The sequence below is a fragment of the Lontra canadensis genome, unplaced genomic scaffold (genome assembly GCF_010015895.1).
Source record: "Lontra canadensis isolate GAN:19392208 unplaced genomic scaffold, GSC_riverotter_1.0 scaffold170, whole genome shotgun sequence".
Classification (NCBI taxonomy): Eukaryota; Metazoa; Chordata; class Mammalia; order Carnivora; family Mustelidae; genus Lontra; species Lontra canadensis.
In genome coordinates this window covers 1,593,833-1,610,057 of record NW_022631164.1, presented here as the reverse complement: position 1 = coordinate 1,610,057, position 16,225 = coordinate 1,593,833, and the positions used below count along the sequence as shown (strand labels likewise).

General features: G+C 55.4%; 1 protein-coding gene across 3 annotated transcripts in view; it reads left to right on the top strand.

Moving 5' to 3' along the window:
- BABAM2 (BRISC and BRCA1 A complex member 2) overlaps positions 1 to 14,146 on the top strand; it is a 401,243-nt gene extending 387,097 nt beyond the window's left edge. For all 3 annotated transcript variants that reach the window (XM_032845827.1, XM_032845824.1, XM_032845825.1), the window contains one exon: positions 13,816 to 14,146. Coding sequence is in view for 2 of the 3 variants with exons in the window: in XM_032845824.1 (XP_032701715.1) it covers positions 13,816 to 13,879 (64 nt within the window). In the remaining variant the exon portion in view is untranslated. The remainder of the gene's footprint in view (positions 1 to 13,815) is intronic.
- Positions 14,147 to 16,225: the final 2,079 nt, after the last annotated feature.

Genomic DNA, 16,225 nt, shown 5'->3' with positions numbered 1-16,225 from the left:
CGTGTCCAAGAGCACTTACCTCTGTGCCCTAGAAAGATGCCGTCGGGAGGAAGAGGGTGGGCCATGGGCATTGGTGCTACCGCACCCAACGGGAAGCTGGAAGCCCAGGGAAGCTGGCACCGGGGAATATCCCTGCAGTTAACTCAAGACCAGAGGCCCAGGGTCTGAGAGAAAGAAAGCTAACATTTAGCAAATGTTTCTGATTTTTAAAACGGAAAGCTCCTTCAGGTCACCAGGCTCCCGATGATGCTGTGCGCTTTGAGCTGCAGATGCTAAGGGCAGATGTGGGGTGGGGAGCCGCACTGAGCAGGGCCCTCCCAGTGCACCACGGCTAGGTCCCGAGAGCCGGGTAGTGGAACGGGAGTGCCCCAGAGTCCTGCCCTTCCCGCACCAAGCCTGTGGCCGCAGAAGACACAGAAGACCTTCCCGGGCAAGCGTGGTGCTGCCACGAGGCATTAGCCTCTGCCCAGGTCTCCCTCTGCCTTTACCGCACAGCCGAGCTCGGGTGGGTTCCCTGCTCTGCCCACATCTGTCTCTTCCTGAAGTGCCCAGGGAGGGGTAGAGCAATGGTGTCTATTTCATACACGTGATTGTTGCTTGGCTTAAAACGGGCTTATTTTAAAAGCATATTACAAACTATAAAATACCAAGTATCAAGTTGGTTCCTTTCCTCACTCAGCAAATATTAAATGCCTCTGCGATGCCGGCCCCATCCAGGCAGTGCTCCCAGGTACTCCAGACCGGCTCGTAGACAGGAGCGATTCGTCTGTGTCTGTTGCCTTAAAGCGAGGCAGGAGTGAGCTGCTCCGAGCGTTCCTGCAGCCGTGTGGTGGGCGTGGAGGGCGGGAGGAGAGGAAACCAACATGGTCTGAGTCCTTACCACGTGCCTGGCACGGGTTCCTCATCACAGCCACACGGGCTGAGTCCTACGGGAAATACATGGAGATTCGGGATGGCCAGGCGGCTTCCCCAGGGACACGCAGGAACTAAGTGACCAATCCATATTTGAATTCAGTCCCCTCCGACTCTCAGGTCCACACGCAGGGATGGTTGCCGGGGGCTCCCCTTTGCCACAGAATGACCCTAGCAGTCTCTCTGTCTACACCCTCGGATTTTTCTCCTCCCAAATATCCCACAGCTCAGTGACTCAGTCCAAATCCTAGCCAGAAATGATCCCTCCTGATTCTAGGCCAGAAAATGGGGATCATGTGAAAGGAAAGCAGGACGATGCTGTATCACCACGAGCCAAACATCGTATTCACAAGGGGGCAGGTTTTAGGAAAACAACAGCCTTTGCTGCATGCTCACAACTCCTCCCGTGGTGAGGCCCAAACCATGTACTCTGGGAAAGGGAGGGTGGGGTCTTTTCAGGCAGTAAGCTACCAACAAGGACCCAGAAGTCTCTCAAGGGAGATGTGGCTTTCCCTAGAAGAGCTAGCTTCTGGAAATAAATGTAGCAGAGGATTTCATTTGCCCGCATCTTGAGGCCTCTCTTGCCTCGAACCACCTAGAGAGGACAGGGGATTGCGGAACTCTTGTCCTTGTGTCTGTCCCAGCTCAGCGGCGGTGCCTCCTCTTCTTAAGTTTATTCTGATAAAGAAGGGCTAAAAAAGGAACAAACAAGGTTTTCGTCTAGCTTGGTCTCCAAGAACCAGTCCCCGCCGTTGACAGTTACGCCCGGACTTACTAGATCCAGAAACAAAGGACGTTCATTCCTTGTTCGTCCGTCACGTGGTAGAACGTGGGAGTATTTCTGTGTCGCTGAGGTGCAGTCCCCCAAGATGAATATGGAGGCCTCCAGTGTCTGCACCAGCGGGGGTGGGGGATCTAAAGAGCCGGGTTCAAAGCTGGGCAGACCCAGGGCTTCAGAGCCAGTGACACCTGGGAGCTCCTGCCCACAGTGCTCAGGAAGGCAGCCTGGCCTCGGGGCCCCAAGTGCGTGGTGGAGGCTCAGCTGCCCCAGCCATTCCGTTCAAAGCCCCCCGAAACCTCGGCTAAACGTGCGCCACCTTGCTCTGCCCGAGGGTCATCACGGAAGCAGGCGATGTGTATACAAGAGACATCAACCTGCAACCCCAAGCCATTGAGATAGGGTGTTTTGTTCCAGAAGACACAAGTTGGACCCATGGGCGGGGGTTCCCAGGGGACAGATTTCAGTTTAGACTAAGGCAAAACATGACAACTAGTAGACGTGCCTTGAAATAATGAGCCCTCCCTCGTGAAAGGTATTCAGGCCAGGGCTAGAGGATCTCCCCTCAGAGGTACTGTTAGGGCAAGTCCTGCCCTGACAGGATCCTGAGATCTCCTCCAGTCTATCTCTGGCTGGTCCCAAATGAGTGGCTCCACGGTTGGCCCTCGAGCTCAGAGGCAGGACAGATGCCACGGCTGGGGTGGGTAGCCACCGGCTTTGTGGAAGGCCCAGTGCTTATGCCAGGCCTTGAGCGTTGGGTCGGTTAGGGTAGGAAGGGAGGCCCCCAACTTGTTGCGTGGTCCAGGAAGATTCCCTTTCCCTGCAAAGCAAACAAGTGCCTACTTAACTGGCTCCCAGCGTTGCGAAGGGGAATTAATTACTGTTTGTGATACACTTGAAGATTCCCCGATGAAAGGCCTTGTATAAATGCAAATTATTATTATTGTCATTAAAGATGCTAGACGTCTGGCCGGCTGGATAATGCCCTGGTCTAACTCTGAGCAGAAAAGAAAGCCAGCTCTGGGCAGAAAGTTGCTCTGGTTGATGCGGGCCAATCACAGTAAGAAAGAGGTCCGGGAGGGCTTGGCGCATGACTGTGAGAGTGAAGCCACCCAGCTCCTGACCAGAGTTAGCATGCCGCTCTCTGCTCCAGGACCCACGTGTCTGTCGGTTTCTGAAGGCCAGGGCCTGCTCAGGTTCATTCCTTGATCCCTGCAGGACCGGGCACCGAGACCTGAGCAGGGGCTAGCCATGAATGAATGTTCGGTCGTCTGCCAGGCTGAGGGATGGAAGGAAGACAGCTGGGATGTATGCTGGCCACTCAGTCTTGGGGTCCTGTGTCAGATCTGGAGACAAAGGAGAGCGATCTAGAAACCGCAGATATATGTGATGTCTCCGATGATGCTTATTAAGGCTTTGAGAGAACCCCTCGAGCAAAGCACAGGGAGAGCTCATTTATTAATTACTGTTTCCACTTAAGACACCGTCTCTGGCTAAAGTGGTTGGATTGCAACCAAAGCAATAATAATAGTAATAATAATGGATAATAGTGTATTAGACCTGGACGTGAACTCAGAAGCCATCCCTTCTCTCGACCGAGGAGGCATCTGGGGTTCAGGGAGGTGAGGAGGCCCATCCCCAGGCACAGAGCAAGTTAGAGGCAGGGCCGGAATCACACTTCAGCCCTCCCCAGTCTAGTCTACAGCTCAATCATTTCAAGATAATAATACCTCCCATTTTATAGCACTTTACAGACGTAGTCCTTCTCAACAGCCCTGGAGAGTGCTAAGATGCCAGGTGACCTTCATGTTAAAGGACTTTCTGCCCTCTGCTCTTCTGGGGCTCCTTATTTAGAGAACATTCACGATGTCTGGCATGTGTAGCTGGTAGATGGCACGTGTCACATGACCTTCTCACAGACATTCAGAGTAGGCCTCACGCTTCATCAGGGCACCTGAGTACTTCCAGGAACCAGAGGGACAAGTGAGAGGGAGGCCAAGTTCACCCCTTTGTCCCTTGTTACTGCAGTCACAGTTTGACTCCAAAGCCACCCAGTGCAGGTCCCCAGAGGGGGACTGAAGAGGGCACTCAACAGCCCTGGACACATGAACCTGTAAGAGAGAGGGCCATTTAGGGGGCTTTGCAAGAACAGAGATGGGTGTGAAGGGAGCTGGCAGTAAGTAGCTCTCGAAATTCGTAACCCGGCTGTGGGCAATTCTTGTTTTCACAGAGGGGACTGAAATATAGCTAAGCTGATGTTTGGGAGGGGAGGATCCACACATCAAAGCATGGAGTGGTCCCCAAGCACACCCCCTCACCGTAGACCACCGTTCTGGTGACTCAGCGTCCTGCAGCTGCCCCAAGGCAGACCCCTGCCCCCCACCCCATACCTCACCAGCTCTTGTTCCTCTGGAAGCCATGGGGGTGGGGAAAGAATGTGTACTTCGGGGTCAGTCAGCTCTAGATTCATAAGTAGCATTGCCACCAATTCCCTGTGTGATCTTAGAAAAGTTACTTGGCGTCTCTGAATCGTAGATTTCTCACTGGCAAGGACAGGTAATAAGGCCTCCCCGGTAGTAGGCCCAGGAGAAGGAGTCAATGTAAAGTAATACAGATGGAAGCAAATAGCACGATGTCTAGGAGGTAGTAGGCAGCTCCTCCCGTATACTTACAGCTTTCGGGCTTCCTGCCTTCCACAGGAACACATTTATTTTATATCCTCATCCAGTATTTATAACTCAAACCAAAGTTTCCTGGAAAACTGTTTCCCCCTGCCACACATGACACATCCTGATTTTGTTTTGTTTCATGTTAATGCTAGTCAGGACCCACTAAGTGGATTTTACAACCCGCTCCAGCCGTTATACCCATCCCTGGAACCAGCCTGTTTGATAACCATGTGTGGGTCTCACTTATCCCCATTGTATGTATGTCCTCCCTTTCCTTCCTGCCCTTGCTTTCTAGCTGACACGGGGGCCACAGCTAGCTGGGCACAGCATGGCAGGGCCCCGGGCTTGGTGCAGAGGGGAAGAGCCCCGCCAAGCAGGTGAGCTCCTCTGCCTGTGCTCCTTCCAGCCCTCTGCAGTGCCTCAGTGGGACCGACAGGACCCATAAGGCCCTCCACCTGCCAGATTCTGTCTTCTGCCAGCATGCTGGAGAACTTGGCTACACTCCTAGCCCAGCAGAGCCCACCTGGTTTCTGCGAAGGCCACCGCAGCCCAGCGGGGAGGGTAGGTCTCAGGCATCCTCTCCCATTGAACAATTTCGTCTTTTGGAATTGCTGCTCTTCCTTCTGTAAGGCCCTGAGAGCCAGATGTCTGGGAATGGTCTTTAAGCGGCCAGGCGTGGGGATGAGACTGGAAAGAAGAGGGCGCATGGCCATCCTTGATGCCTCTGCCCCATGTGTACAAGGGGCGTCTATCTGTGTACACCCAGCTGTTGGAGGGGGCAGGACACAAACACCCAGAGAGGAGGCAGGGGCCCAGCCAGCCAGGGAAGACATGAACCACAGCCTCCAGCTGCTGAGAGTCTAAGTGAGGGAACCCACATTTAGGCAGACAGCACTTTATAACCCAAGGGAGATTCTCTAGGGAGGACAGCATTGTTTTATGCCCCAAAGAGTTGATTTCCTAAGCGTTTCCTAGTCTTCGGGGGTCTGGCCCTCGGATGGCGAGGCTGATGCTTGGCAGTGCTGAGCAGGAGCCTTGGGCTGTGCCCGCTGGAGTGTGACTCGGGGACGACCTGCCCTCGGCCCGGCCAACTCAGCTGGGACCCTGAGCACTTCCTCTTTGAGGTCTAGCCTTTGGTTTTTCCCCCCTTCGCTGACTAAGAGGGGAGGGTAATCTGTGACCTTGGCAGTGACTCACGGCCATCAGACAGGCGGTCCACTTCTCCCCAGTGCAGGTGAGCGCAGGAGAAGCCCTTGCCCTGGCCAGGCCATCGGAGGGATCTTGGTCCCCACCATCAGCATCCACATGGCCGTCTGCCAGAGCCAGGGCTCCTGTTCTTGTAGCCCGGGGCGGAGCAAGCAGAAGATTGGTGCCCGAGGCCGAGGCACTTGGCACCCGAGGCGTGGTGGGCAGGTGCAGATTGGGAGATAAGATGAGCCCAGGGCTGTGGCTCTGCTCTGGGGTCCCAGGCAGCGCCACACTCCTTAGCCCCCAACACCCACTATTTGGCTTCCTTCTAGCCAGGTACACCCTGTCATCTCAGCCCACCCCCCTACGTGGGGGCCCAGCCTTTCTCAGGGACCACACAGGCACCCTCTCCTCCCAGCCTCTCATCAGGTACGTTCAGGATGGAGACAGCATCAGGCTGAGAAGTACGAGATAGAGAGGACTAGACTAGACTCTGCCCTTAGCTCCAGGGCCTCTGGTCAGCCTTGGGGCTGGCCTGCCTCCCTCCCTCTCTCCCTTCCTTCCTGAGCCAAGTTGGTATTCGTTTGCTGTGAGGCCCAAAGGAAGGTGAGCGCCACTGGGCACCAAGGATGAACCATCCCGAAATTCTGCCCTTGACTCACAGAGAAGCTGTATGCTGACAGCTATAATGATCATACGCTGTATTAGAGGAAACACTAACTTCTCTGGCCCTCAGTTTTCCTTGCCTGTAACGATTGAACTATCTGACTTCTGAGATTTCCTTTTGTTCCAAAAATGTATGTTTCTAAAGTACATCTTTGAGCCAAATGTCTACATGGGTTTGAGAAGTATTTATTGAGTCGCTGTGTGCTAAGCCCTAGACACGAAGCTGGGATGAGGAGATGGATGAGTACCACCACGGGTCTGCCATCAAGGAGTGTAAGATGGCTGGGGGACTACGGCTGGGATGTGATAGAGGTGGAGCCCGGTGGAGGACGGGCGCCCTGCGGTTGGGGGAGGCTCAGGAACCCGTAAGGACTCTCGTCCCTCCCTGTCATTTGGCTAGCTGACCTGTCCTGCCCTCCTCTGCCTTTTTAGTATACAGCCCCCCGGGATGCCCCACAGGCAGGGACACCTGCAGCCCTTGAGAGCAAGGCCTCACCCCTGCAGTTGCAGAAGCCAGCTGTAAGCTGGCATAGCCCAGAGGAACTGGCCAGGCTCCAGAGGGCCTCCTTGGAGAGCCTCAGAAGGAGAGAGAACCACTAGGTAATTTTGATCATTTTAGTTAAGCATTTAAAGACACCCTATGATTTAGCAGGAGCCAGATTTCATCCCAATACTTTGATGTCTAGAAATGGCTCCTGGTTGGTTGGTTGGTGAAGTCCTCCTAAAACAGCATTTGATTTAATTCAACACATACTGGGACGATGGTCCTAGCCATCAATCGTCTCACAGGAGAGGAGCCCGAGCTGTACAAGACATCGTCTAGACACCAATCTAAACATTCCAGACTCAAGGCAGACCACAGCTGGGCCTGAGGTCGGAGGCCCAGCATGCCGAGGAATCCAGCAGAGGGACAATCGGCTCCAGCTGAGGGCGAGGGCCCTGCGGTAGCCTCTGAGCGTGTGAGGTGGTGTGCCCCATCAGCGATCAAGCCTTCACATCTCAAGCGGTGTTGGTTCCCTTGTTTGGCAAGTTAGGAACCCCTAAAAATGAACCAGGCGTGCTCAGAGGTTGGCACATTTCAGGCGACTGTGGGAACCAGTTACAACCACTTGTTTGTTCCAGAAGCCCACACCAGAGAGCCAGGCTGACGTCGCCTGGGGCACAGCCACAAAATGAGCTCCCATTGTGCCAGTCATTTGCCCACCAAGGCACCCAGAGTGGGATGGGGCGGTCTTCACAAGGCCCTTTGCCCTTTGGGGTGAAGGGCATTGGAGTAGGACCAGGTCTCTTTGTAGAGATCCTATTTTAGGGATGACCCCTATGACACGAGTAACCCCAAATGAGTCCATATTTACAGCAGCCGCCGGGGACAACGAGGACAAGGCAAGACCCCGAGAAATGATTAGCAGGTCTTGCCTCACACTATTTACGGGACGCCTTTGATTTTCAGACCACAATCGGTTTTCATAGGACTGATTAAAAACATGTGCCAGTGGAAGTCACAGCTGCAGAAGAAAAGTGGAAAAAGAAATGAGCCTTAGATGTTTTGGAACTTGCCTCTATTTGCAAAAATGAATTCTGACTTGATTTATATTTCCTTGATTTACTGACAATGAGGGTCGTGTCCCCGAACCGCTTCTCCCGCCCTGCCCCCTCTCCACCACCGCCTTGGCCTGACTCCGGCAAACAGCACAAAGCTCATCTCATGATTGCCCAGAGAAAAGTATTTTTGAATTCCAGAAAGAGGCGACTGCGTTCTGCTTCGGAAGAAGATGATTGTTTAGGCTTTTGTAAAATGAAAAGTCCCAAGTAAGAGAGGCTAAAGAGGCAGCAAGTCTACGGGGTCTCCTGTGTGGCCTCCTATGTAGCCCTGGGGTGGGAAGACACACTCCTGTGGCCCGAGATCAGGGTACCACTGGGTAGGTACCTTTCCTGAACTCACGAAGCTTCTGTTTTCTTGCCTGCAAACAGAAAGCAGGGCTTCCTGCCACACTCGGCATGCTGGGAGCGCCAGCCACGTTTAACCTGCTTCATGTCGTTCCTTCCCTTTCTCCGGAGTCCCCAGTCTCTTCGGGCTTTATTTTCAGTTTTTGCTCTTACTTTCTTAAAGCTGTACCAATTCCAATGTTGAGATGCTGTTCTCTTCTTTCAAAAAGATCCATTGAGTTAATACGGAACTGCAGTTCCAGGAGGGAAAACCCCTGTGGATGAGCCTTTTTGGGGCAAAGTTCCTAACTGCCTTCTCCTGAAGTTCGGAGGATTTCCCTGATGGCCCCTGTCATAACTCCAGGGTCTGCAGTGCCCCTTCCACAGAACAATCACAGATGATTAACAAGAACTTGGGATGGCACCTTCCCTTGGTGGGAGGACAGAGGCACAGCCCAGGAGTCAGCCTTTCGTCCCTCTCGTGAGCTGCCTGTGGTGTCCCGAAGCCTCTTCTTGGACCCCTGCAGGATTCATCACTGACCCTGTCTTCTTGGTGAAAGAGCTAGTCACAGCGGCCACCCTGCCTCGCCGCCCTGCCACCTCCTGCGACTGTCCTGTGCCAGGCCTTGGCCTTGGGCTTGGCTAGGGCTCTCATGTAACAGAGTAGTTAAGTGGCTTGCTCAGAGTCGTCGCATGGATATCTTAGAACCGTAAGTGGGTGGCATGAAGAGACCATGAAGTATAAATCTTTCTGTTACGGGTGAGGAAACTGTTCCCAGTTCCAGAGGATGCACCAAACCAAGGCCTGGACTAGGGCCCATGTCTTCTCTTCATTCTTCAGGACTCTTCCCACCTGACCCACTGACTCCCCCTTACCATACCTACTGCCCTGAACAGAAGATCTGTTGCAGGCCCCAGCCCACTTTGATACCCCCATCATGGGCATCCAGAGCCCTGGGATTCTTAAACATCCCTCTAGTTCCCAGCTGCCACCCCCTCCCTGACCAGAGCCTGGCACAGGAGCAGAGCCAGCAGGCTTGGGCAAAGGACAGCAGAGCCTGCAGGTGCCTCCCAGCACACAGCTCACCCTTAGACAGCCCAGCTGTGCCGCCGGCAGCCCTGGACTGGATTTCAGGAGACGAACGGTATCCTGCAAGTTTGAAGTTAGCCAAGAAGCCACGGCAGAAGGGATGAACGGAGGGCAGCACCCAGGGCCCTCTTCTTCCACACAGGGGCTCGCTCTTCTGCAGCCATACATGCTCTGGCTGTTCCCACAGACTTACAGCCTCTGCCCTCAGACCCAGTTTGGTCCCGATGGGAGCTGTTGACATCTACCAACCATCTTTTCAACCAGGCACCGGGCCAAGGCTGACTTGGGCCATCTCATTTAATCCTGATGAGGATTACCCTTCGAAGCAATTTAAGGCTATTTTCCCCCTTTTAGAGTTGAAGAAATTAAAGCTGAGGAGGTGAGTCTCTTGACCAAGCGATACAGGCAGGGGCAGTGCCGGGCCGGGAGCTCAGGTGTGGCTGGTTCCAGCACACACCCCGCACGCACTACCTCCTCCTTCACGCCCACAGCCGACAGGGCCTTGGGATCGCCAGACTTAGCTCCCTGCTTGGTACGTGAGGAACCCGACGCCTGGAGAGGGAGAGATGTCCCGCGGTGCACCCCATTCCCTGACTCCTGGCCGGAGGGGTCTGTCTGCCTCGCTCCCTGCCCGGCCACTCCTGCTCTGAAATCACGGAAAACCTACCCAGCTTTTCTTCAGCTTGGGGTCAGTTCTTCCGGTTTTATTCTTCTCACCTGAGACTCTGGGATTGGCCTGAGCTGTGATTTCATAACACCCAGAGCAAAAGGACCACCACCAGTGAAGAGGGTCAGAACCTTACTTTGTCCTGAGGCATATTTAGCTCGAATTTGGTCTAAAAATAAATTCCCTTCCAGCGTGAATGGATAGAATGATGAGTTTAACTGACTCAGGGCCTCTCTCCCCACAGCTCCTCTTGGCCGTGAGCGGGAGGTGAGACGGGCCCTCCGCCACCCGCCACCCGCAGCCCACCACACTTTAAAGCTTGCCATGAGTTTTGTCTTTGGGTCGAAGAGTTTTTTAAAAGGTGGCGGATAACTAGTGCCTTTGGCAAGGTATGCCCTGGGCAGGTCTCCAATTTCTCTGATAAAGAGTGAAATAAATGAAAACAGCACTTAAAAACAAAAAATCTATAAATGGGTGGGAGCCGGTTGTCATTTCCCCCTTCCTCCTCCCCCGTCTCCCTGAAGTGACTTCGTGAGGAGGCCGGTGGAGCAGCGCTCACTGACGACAGCTGGTAGCCTCATGGCTCTCGACAGCCCTTCACACTGCTTCCCCTTGGCGTCACGCGGCTCGCCCTGGCAGGGAAAGCCCAGGACAAAACAGGAAACTTCAGAACTTTCTGAAGGAGGAAAGAGCTTGCTCTAAAGCAGGCTCCCTCTCGCCAAGACCTTTCCGTCTGAGGAGCTGGGAGTACGGCAGCCCCTACCCCAGAAGTTTCCAAGGAAAAACTGAGCGGATCAGATTTGCTTCAGGAGCCGTGTGACCTTGGGCCTGCAGCGCCGGAGGAGCGGGGAGCGCTTCCCTGCCCCACCCAGGGCCCAGGGTGCGCCCCAGTGTCAGGCAGCCCCATCACACTCCTTCTCAGGGGCCTGCTGCGGGGCCAGCTTGTACCCTGGCGCGGGGACACCGCCCTGCGCCGAGGTGCCAGGGTCGGTCACATGCCATGGGGTACTTCAAGCAGCAGTGCAGAGGCAGTGGACGTTGGCATCGGCCTGTCTGTCGCTGACCCTCAAGGATGGGCCACCAGGCTCCTCTCCGGTGAACAAGTGCGTGTCACTGGGCTAACAGCAGCGGATGGAATGAGGAGGAAGGACTGTCCCGCATTTATGGGTGGTGGCAGACAGCCGGCAGGGTCCCTGCCCACATGGTCCCATGCAAGTGTCACGTCAGGGTGGGCTCATCACCCCTGCTCACCAGGCGAACACAGCCCAGAGCTTCCCTTGGCCACCCAGCCTCGCTCTGGGGCTGTGGCTCTTCGGGCCTCATCGCGGTGGCTCCGGGCCGTAAGGACGAGTGTAGCCGTGCAGCTGGCAGAAAGGGGCTTTGAGCTCAGAGACAGTGACCGTTGGGCTGGCTCAGGACCGCGTCAAGCAGGATGTGGATGGAAGAGGGAGCTTTATCCTTCTTTCACACTAACCGTTGGCATAATTTGAAGTTTGAGAATGGACTGCGTTTTCTTTTTCTGTACCTAGATACCACTTTTGTCCACTCCCTGAGGCTGCAGTCTCTCGTCTTAGTAGCATGTCATGGACCTGCCTTAACATTTTACAAACCAGCGGCCATCAGTAGGTACTTTACTGACAGCCACTGAGGTCGTGCTGAGTGCTGTCTGTGGGCTGGCAAGTACCACATATGCGTATGTGACAGACACCGGGAGAAGCACAGAGACTGTCTGTAGGCAGAGAGAGAACCTCTTGGTCACCAGGGAAGACTTGATAGGAGCCAGCGCACTTGGCCTGAGCGTGAAGTGGAAAATGGCACATGAGAAGAAGAGCAGGTGGCCTGACTGGAGGAGGGGGCTTGCATCCTGGACCATGCCTGGGCTTCGGGGGGTCTGTGACATCCTCCCAATGCCCCCAGTTGCAGGGCGGGGGACTTCCGTGCAGTTTTTCTGGGAGAGGATCCTTCGCTCTCTTAGCTTTTCAAGGGAGGGGTGCGTGAGCCTAAAAATGTAATGGAAGGGCAAAAACGATTTCTTTGACATGTTGGAGCCAGATAGTGAAAAGCACTGAGTGCCAGGCTGCATGTCTGGGGAACACACAGGGTCTTGGTTGGGGGAGTGACAGAGAGCCACACTCCAAGAAAATGTATTCAGTTGCAACAGAAAGCTCAAGTCCACCTGTGTCCAGGGGAGAAACAGCCTTCAGCAGCAGTTTTGTTGAAGGACAAGACCAGGAGCCAGGGCGTGTCACGAAGGACAGAGGGGACGTTGTGGAGGAAGAAGAACCTTCAGGATAAATTCACCACGGGGCTTTAGGGAGAGGTAGAAATAGGATTCTGGCACAGAAATGCAAATGAGCCAAAGCACATTCAGACACATGCTATGGAGGAGCCCTTCATTTGGGGCACACTGGTTTAAACTGCAGGGACACCCAGGTCGCAGAGTCCCACAGGTGGCTGGAATGTGGGACTGGAAGTTCAGGGGAGAAGTGAGGGTCTTTCTGTGCCGAAGGGGGTGAGTCTGAGAACAGCACCATGTGTGAGGGGCGTTGGGGGAGAGACAGGAGGGTTCCAGAGAGAGAGCTCGTCAGGGGCACGGCAAGGGGAAGGGAGGTAGACCTAGTATGCCGGGTGTCACCCGGGGGCATGGCTCCCTGAGAGGGGAGCCCACGGAGGCCAGGGCCGGTGGGAAAGAGGTTTCGGTTGACTTGGTGTTGGGGCAGCAGGCAGGCAGTCAGGTCTCATGTGACTGCACTGGGGGACCCCAGGGCCTGTTGAGTTGTGCGGAGCTACTCACCTCTGCACCGATGGAGCCCTGTTTGGGGCCTTGGTGGTACTGGTGGTGACCAGGCTTCTAGGTGGCCCTTCCTGGTTCATGTCACGGTTCCGAGTGAGCCACTCAGACAAGTAGGGTGTGACTACTCTGGCCTCATGTGAGAACGGCACTGGGGAGAAGGAAGTAGGTGGCAAGCAGGGTGACCAGGGGCAAGGGGTTCCACCCTGCCCCTCCACTTCCTACCTCACCTGCTGTTTTCCTGCAGAGCTTCGAGTTCCCGGCTCACAGTGGGCCGCCCCCCTGCCACCAGTCCCTCCTCCTGCTGTGTTTCTTGCCTGGAACACGGAATGCCTCCCCCATCTCCGCCTTCCTTGGTCGTGCCAGCCCAGCGCCTCACGGTACCCCGTTACTGCCTCAATTGGTGTTACCAATGTGTTGGTCTGCTCCTCCCAACCCCGTCCAGGTCCTCTGGCAGCCCCAGGCACCGCATAACACGCCTGGCAGAGCAGGCCCGTGCAGAACGTGGAGCCCGTCTCTACCGATTCAAATCTGGGTGCCAGAAAGGCCAGACGGTCTGCCCCAGATCATGTACCTCTCCGTGAGCAGCCGAGGAAACGTCTCTTGATACCCAGCCTGGCTTTCTTTCCAGCAGACCAGACTGCACATATGTTTGGAAATAAATGGAGACCATGAAACACAAGAAACCCTTTTTATTCGACCCTCTTTTTATGACATCAAAGATCCAGCCGAGTGAAGAGTACAGCTCTCTTTATATTAAGGTCACAGAAACGACAAGGTGGCTGGCTGGGCCACTCTCTGGCTTGTCGCGAGGGTTGTGCTCTCGTCTTCGGCCTGGGAGAGGCAGAGGGAGCCCACGTACCGGTGTCTAACAGGACCTGGCAGCCTGGGAAGTCTGCATACGGGCCCTTGAAAGACCCATGCACGATAGTACAGAAGTGAACTGCTTGCACCTCCCTTAGAAAAATCCAGAGGGTTTTGCATCAGCAGGGAAGGGAAATCCAACCCAAGAGGCATGAACAATAAGTAACAACTGTTCTGAGTTAGGTTGAAAGCTCTGAGTTGCACTTTTTTCCAAGTTGTTTGTGCTAACCGCAATTTTTTTCTTCTCCCCCTCTTTCCCACCAGGGCTTATTTCAAAACCTTTGTCCCTCAGTTCCAGGAGGCAGCGTTTGCCAATGGAAAGCTCTAGGAAACACCAGCGTTGAGAGGTGGCCAGCCAGACTGCTCTGTCCACATGCGTGTCAGCACATATGGCCGCTTCCTGGAAGCCGCTTGGAATGCCTTCATGGTAGCGTTTTGCTCGCGCAGCAGCTTTGCACGCCCTGCCCGGAACCCAGACCGAAGCCAGCTGGCACTAACCTGGGCCCTCGGGCCCCCACCTCTGGCCGCTCCCTCTTTGTTTCCTTCGGTATACTTCGTAGTGGAAGAAATAAAATCACAGATTCTGACAACAGTACTTTTCCCGGGAAAGTAAGACATCACAAATGCACACACCCTGATTTCAGGAAAGCCTTTGTCTCTGAGACCTCATTTAAGTGTCAAGATGAAACCCCCTTCGCTTTTATTTTTCCCTGAAATGCGTGTTGTGTGTGTGTGTGTGTGTGTGTCTGTGTGTGTCTGTGTCTGTGTGTCTGTGATTTCCCCAGCATTTCCCACTTGGGGCTGCTCTCCATTGGAAAAGGTGCTGCCTGAGTGAATCTGGCCACTCTGTGTGGTCTCAGCCTCCCAGCCAGCCAGGACCCTGGCCGCTGCTCAGGAGCACATTTGACCCAGCACCCCCTCCAGCCCTGCCCCCCATCCCCAGCTCCCTGCGTGTGCACCGTGTGCACAAAGGCAGTCATTAAAGTTTGCTGAATGGGCTGGTGACCCCGTCCGGCCCTCTCATGTCACTCAGACCTCCCCGGGCTGACCGGCGAGCTCTTTGGGTTTCTGCAACCCTGTGCGCATCGTACCTAGAAAACAGAGGTTGGGCCTTGTGTGCCATCACTGGTGTATCTGAGACAGCTGGGTTCAGGCCACTTGGCTGTCATCCAGGAACAGAGCAGGGCAGATACCCTGAGGAAGTTCCTCTTGTCCTGTATTTATGGATTGTCACAGCCTGACGGGGTCTCAGAACGCCCCTGTTTTCACCCCCCGGCCCTGTCCCCTGCTTCTCTCTTACGTGTACAGAGAGAAGTGAGGCCCAAGAGCTACAGAAACTCCCCTGGCAAATGGGGAGCAAACCTGGAGGTGGGGCCCAGGCCTCTCCGTTCCCACCACAGGACTTCCCTTAGCTTACGCACAGGCTGAGGACAGCCAAGCTGACCCCTTGACAAGGCTCACGGTTTCTCGCTTAGCGCGGTTGCGGGCTAAAGGCTCTCCACTAGGGAGGGAGGACGGGCGCACAGAGGTGAGAGAAAGGAGCAGCGGCCTGCATGGCCTGTGCGCTCCCTTAGCCCACCCGACCTCCCAGGACGAGGTGAAGCCCCGGCCCACCTGTCGGGTTTGACGGGCCTCTCACCGTTCTCTTGGTTCCCCTGTGGTTCCTGGAACCCAGTTTTCCCGTGTGAGCCTGAAGGGGAACCAGATGAGGGCCCTTGTGGGGACCACGGAGGGTTCCCTCTCCTTCCTGGATTCTCCAGCACCCAGGAATACTCCCAGGAGGCAGAACAGCTCAGACACCCCCCACCCCCCTCTGGCTACCAGCTGGACAACTGCCCCGCTCTGGGTTCTTAGGCACGTGGGTACTTTGTCCCCTGCCCCGGAACCTTGGGAACTCCCGTGACAGAGAAAAGTCCAGTGCCCTGTGTCCACACCCCAGATCTGCCCTTAGCCAGCTGTGTGACCTCGAGTGAGCCCCGTCTCTGTGTCCTACAAGGCCTCCTCGGGAATCCCCCTCCCCACCCCACCCCCGGGAGCTGTCTCAAGTGCTGCTGCTCTGGCCGCCCCTGTAGTTCAGCCGGGACGTGGGGACTTCGAAAACACTCCCCAGGGGCTCCCTCTGAGCCCTAAGCCGGCTGACCACCCCGGAATCTCTTCTGCCCCTGGCCAGCCAACTGCCCACTCGACCTCAGCACAGCCACGTGCCATGCATCCCTCGCTCTGCCCTGTGACACTGTCCCTCAGGACTGCTGTGACCGTTTCCCCCCCCACTTGGATGGGGCATGGATGGGGCTCACGGCCCACAGAGCCAAGAGTCGACTGCTTCAGGTGTGTTTCAGACCCGGTAGGGGAGCCCAGCGCCACTTCCAGCAGTGGGCGGTTGGCAGATGTGGAGACGGGGTGAGGTCGCATGGCATGGCCTGGACTCTTGGCCTTTCAACAGCCCGGCAGTCGTGACGGCAGCCAGCAGTGGGCAGTGTGATCTGGGGCGGGGGTTCCCCACACGCACAGGCCAGCCGGGCTGTCGGTGACTCACCCGCACATCTGCAAAGCGGGCACACTCTGACCAGGAATGGCTGTCACCCACTTTACCTCAGAGCCTCTCACAGCCGACTGGTGAAGCAAGCAAGCGGGCAGGGTGGCCCCCGTTTCACCGATGGGGAAACGAGATCAG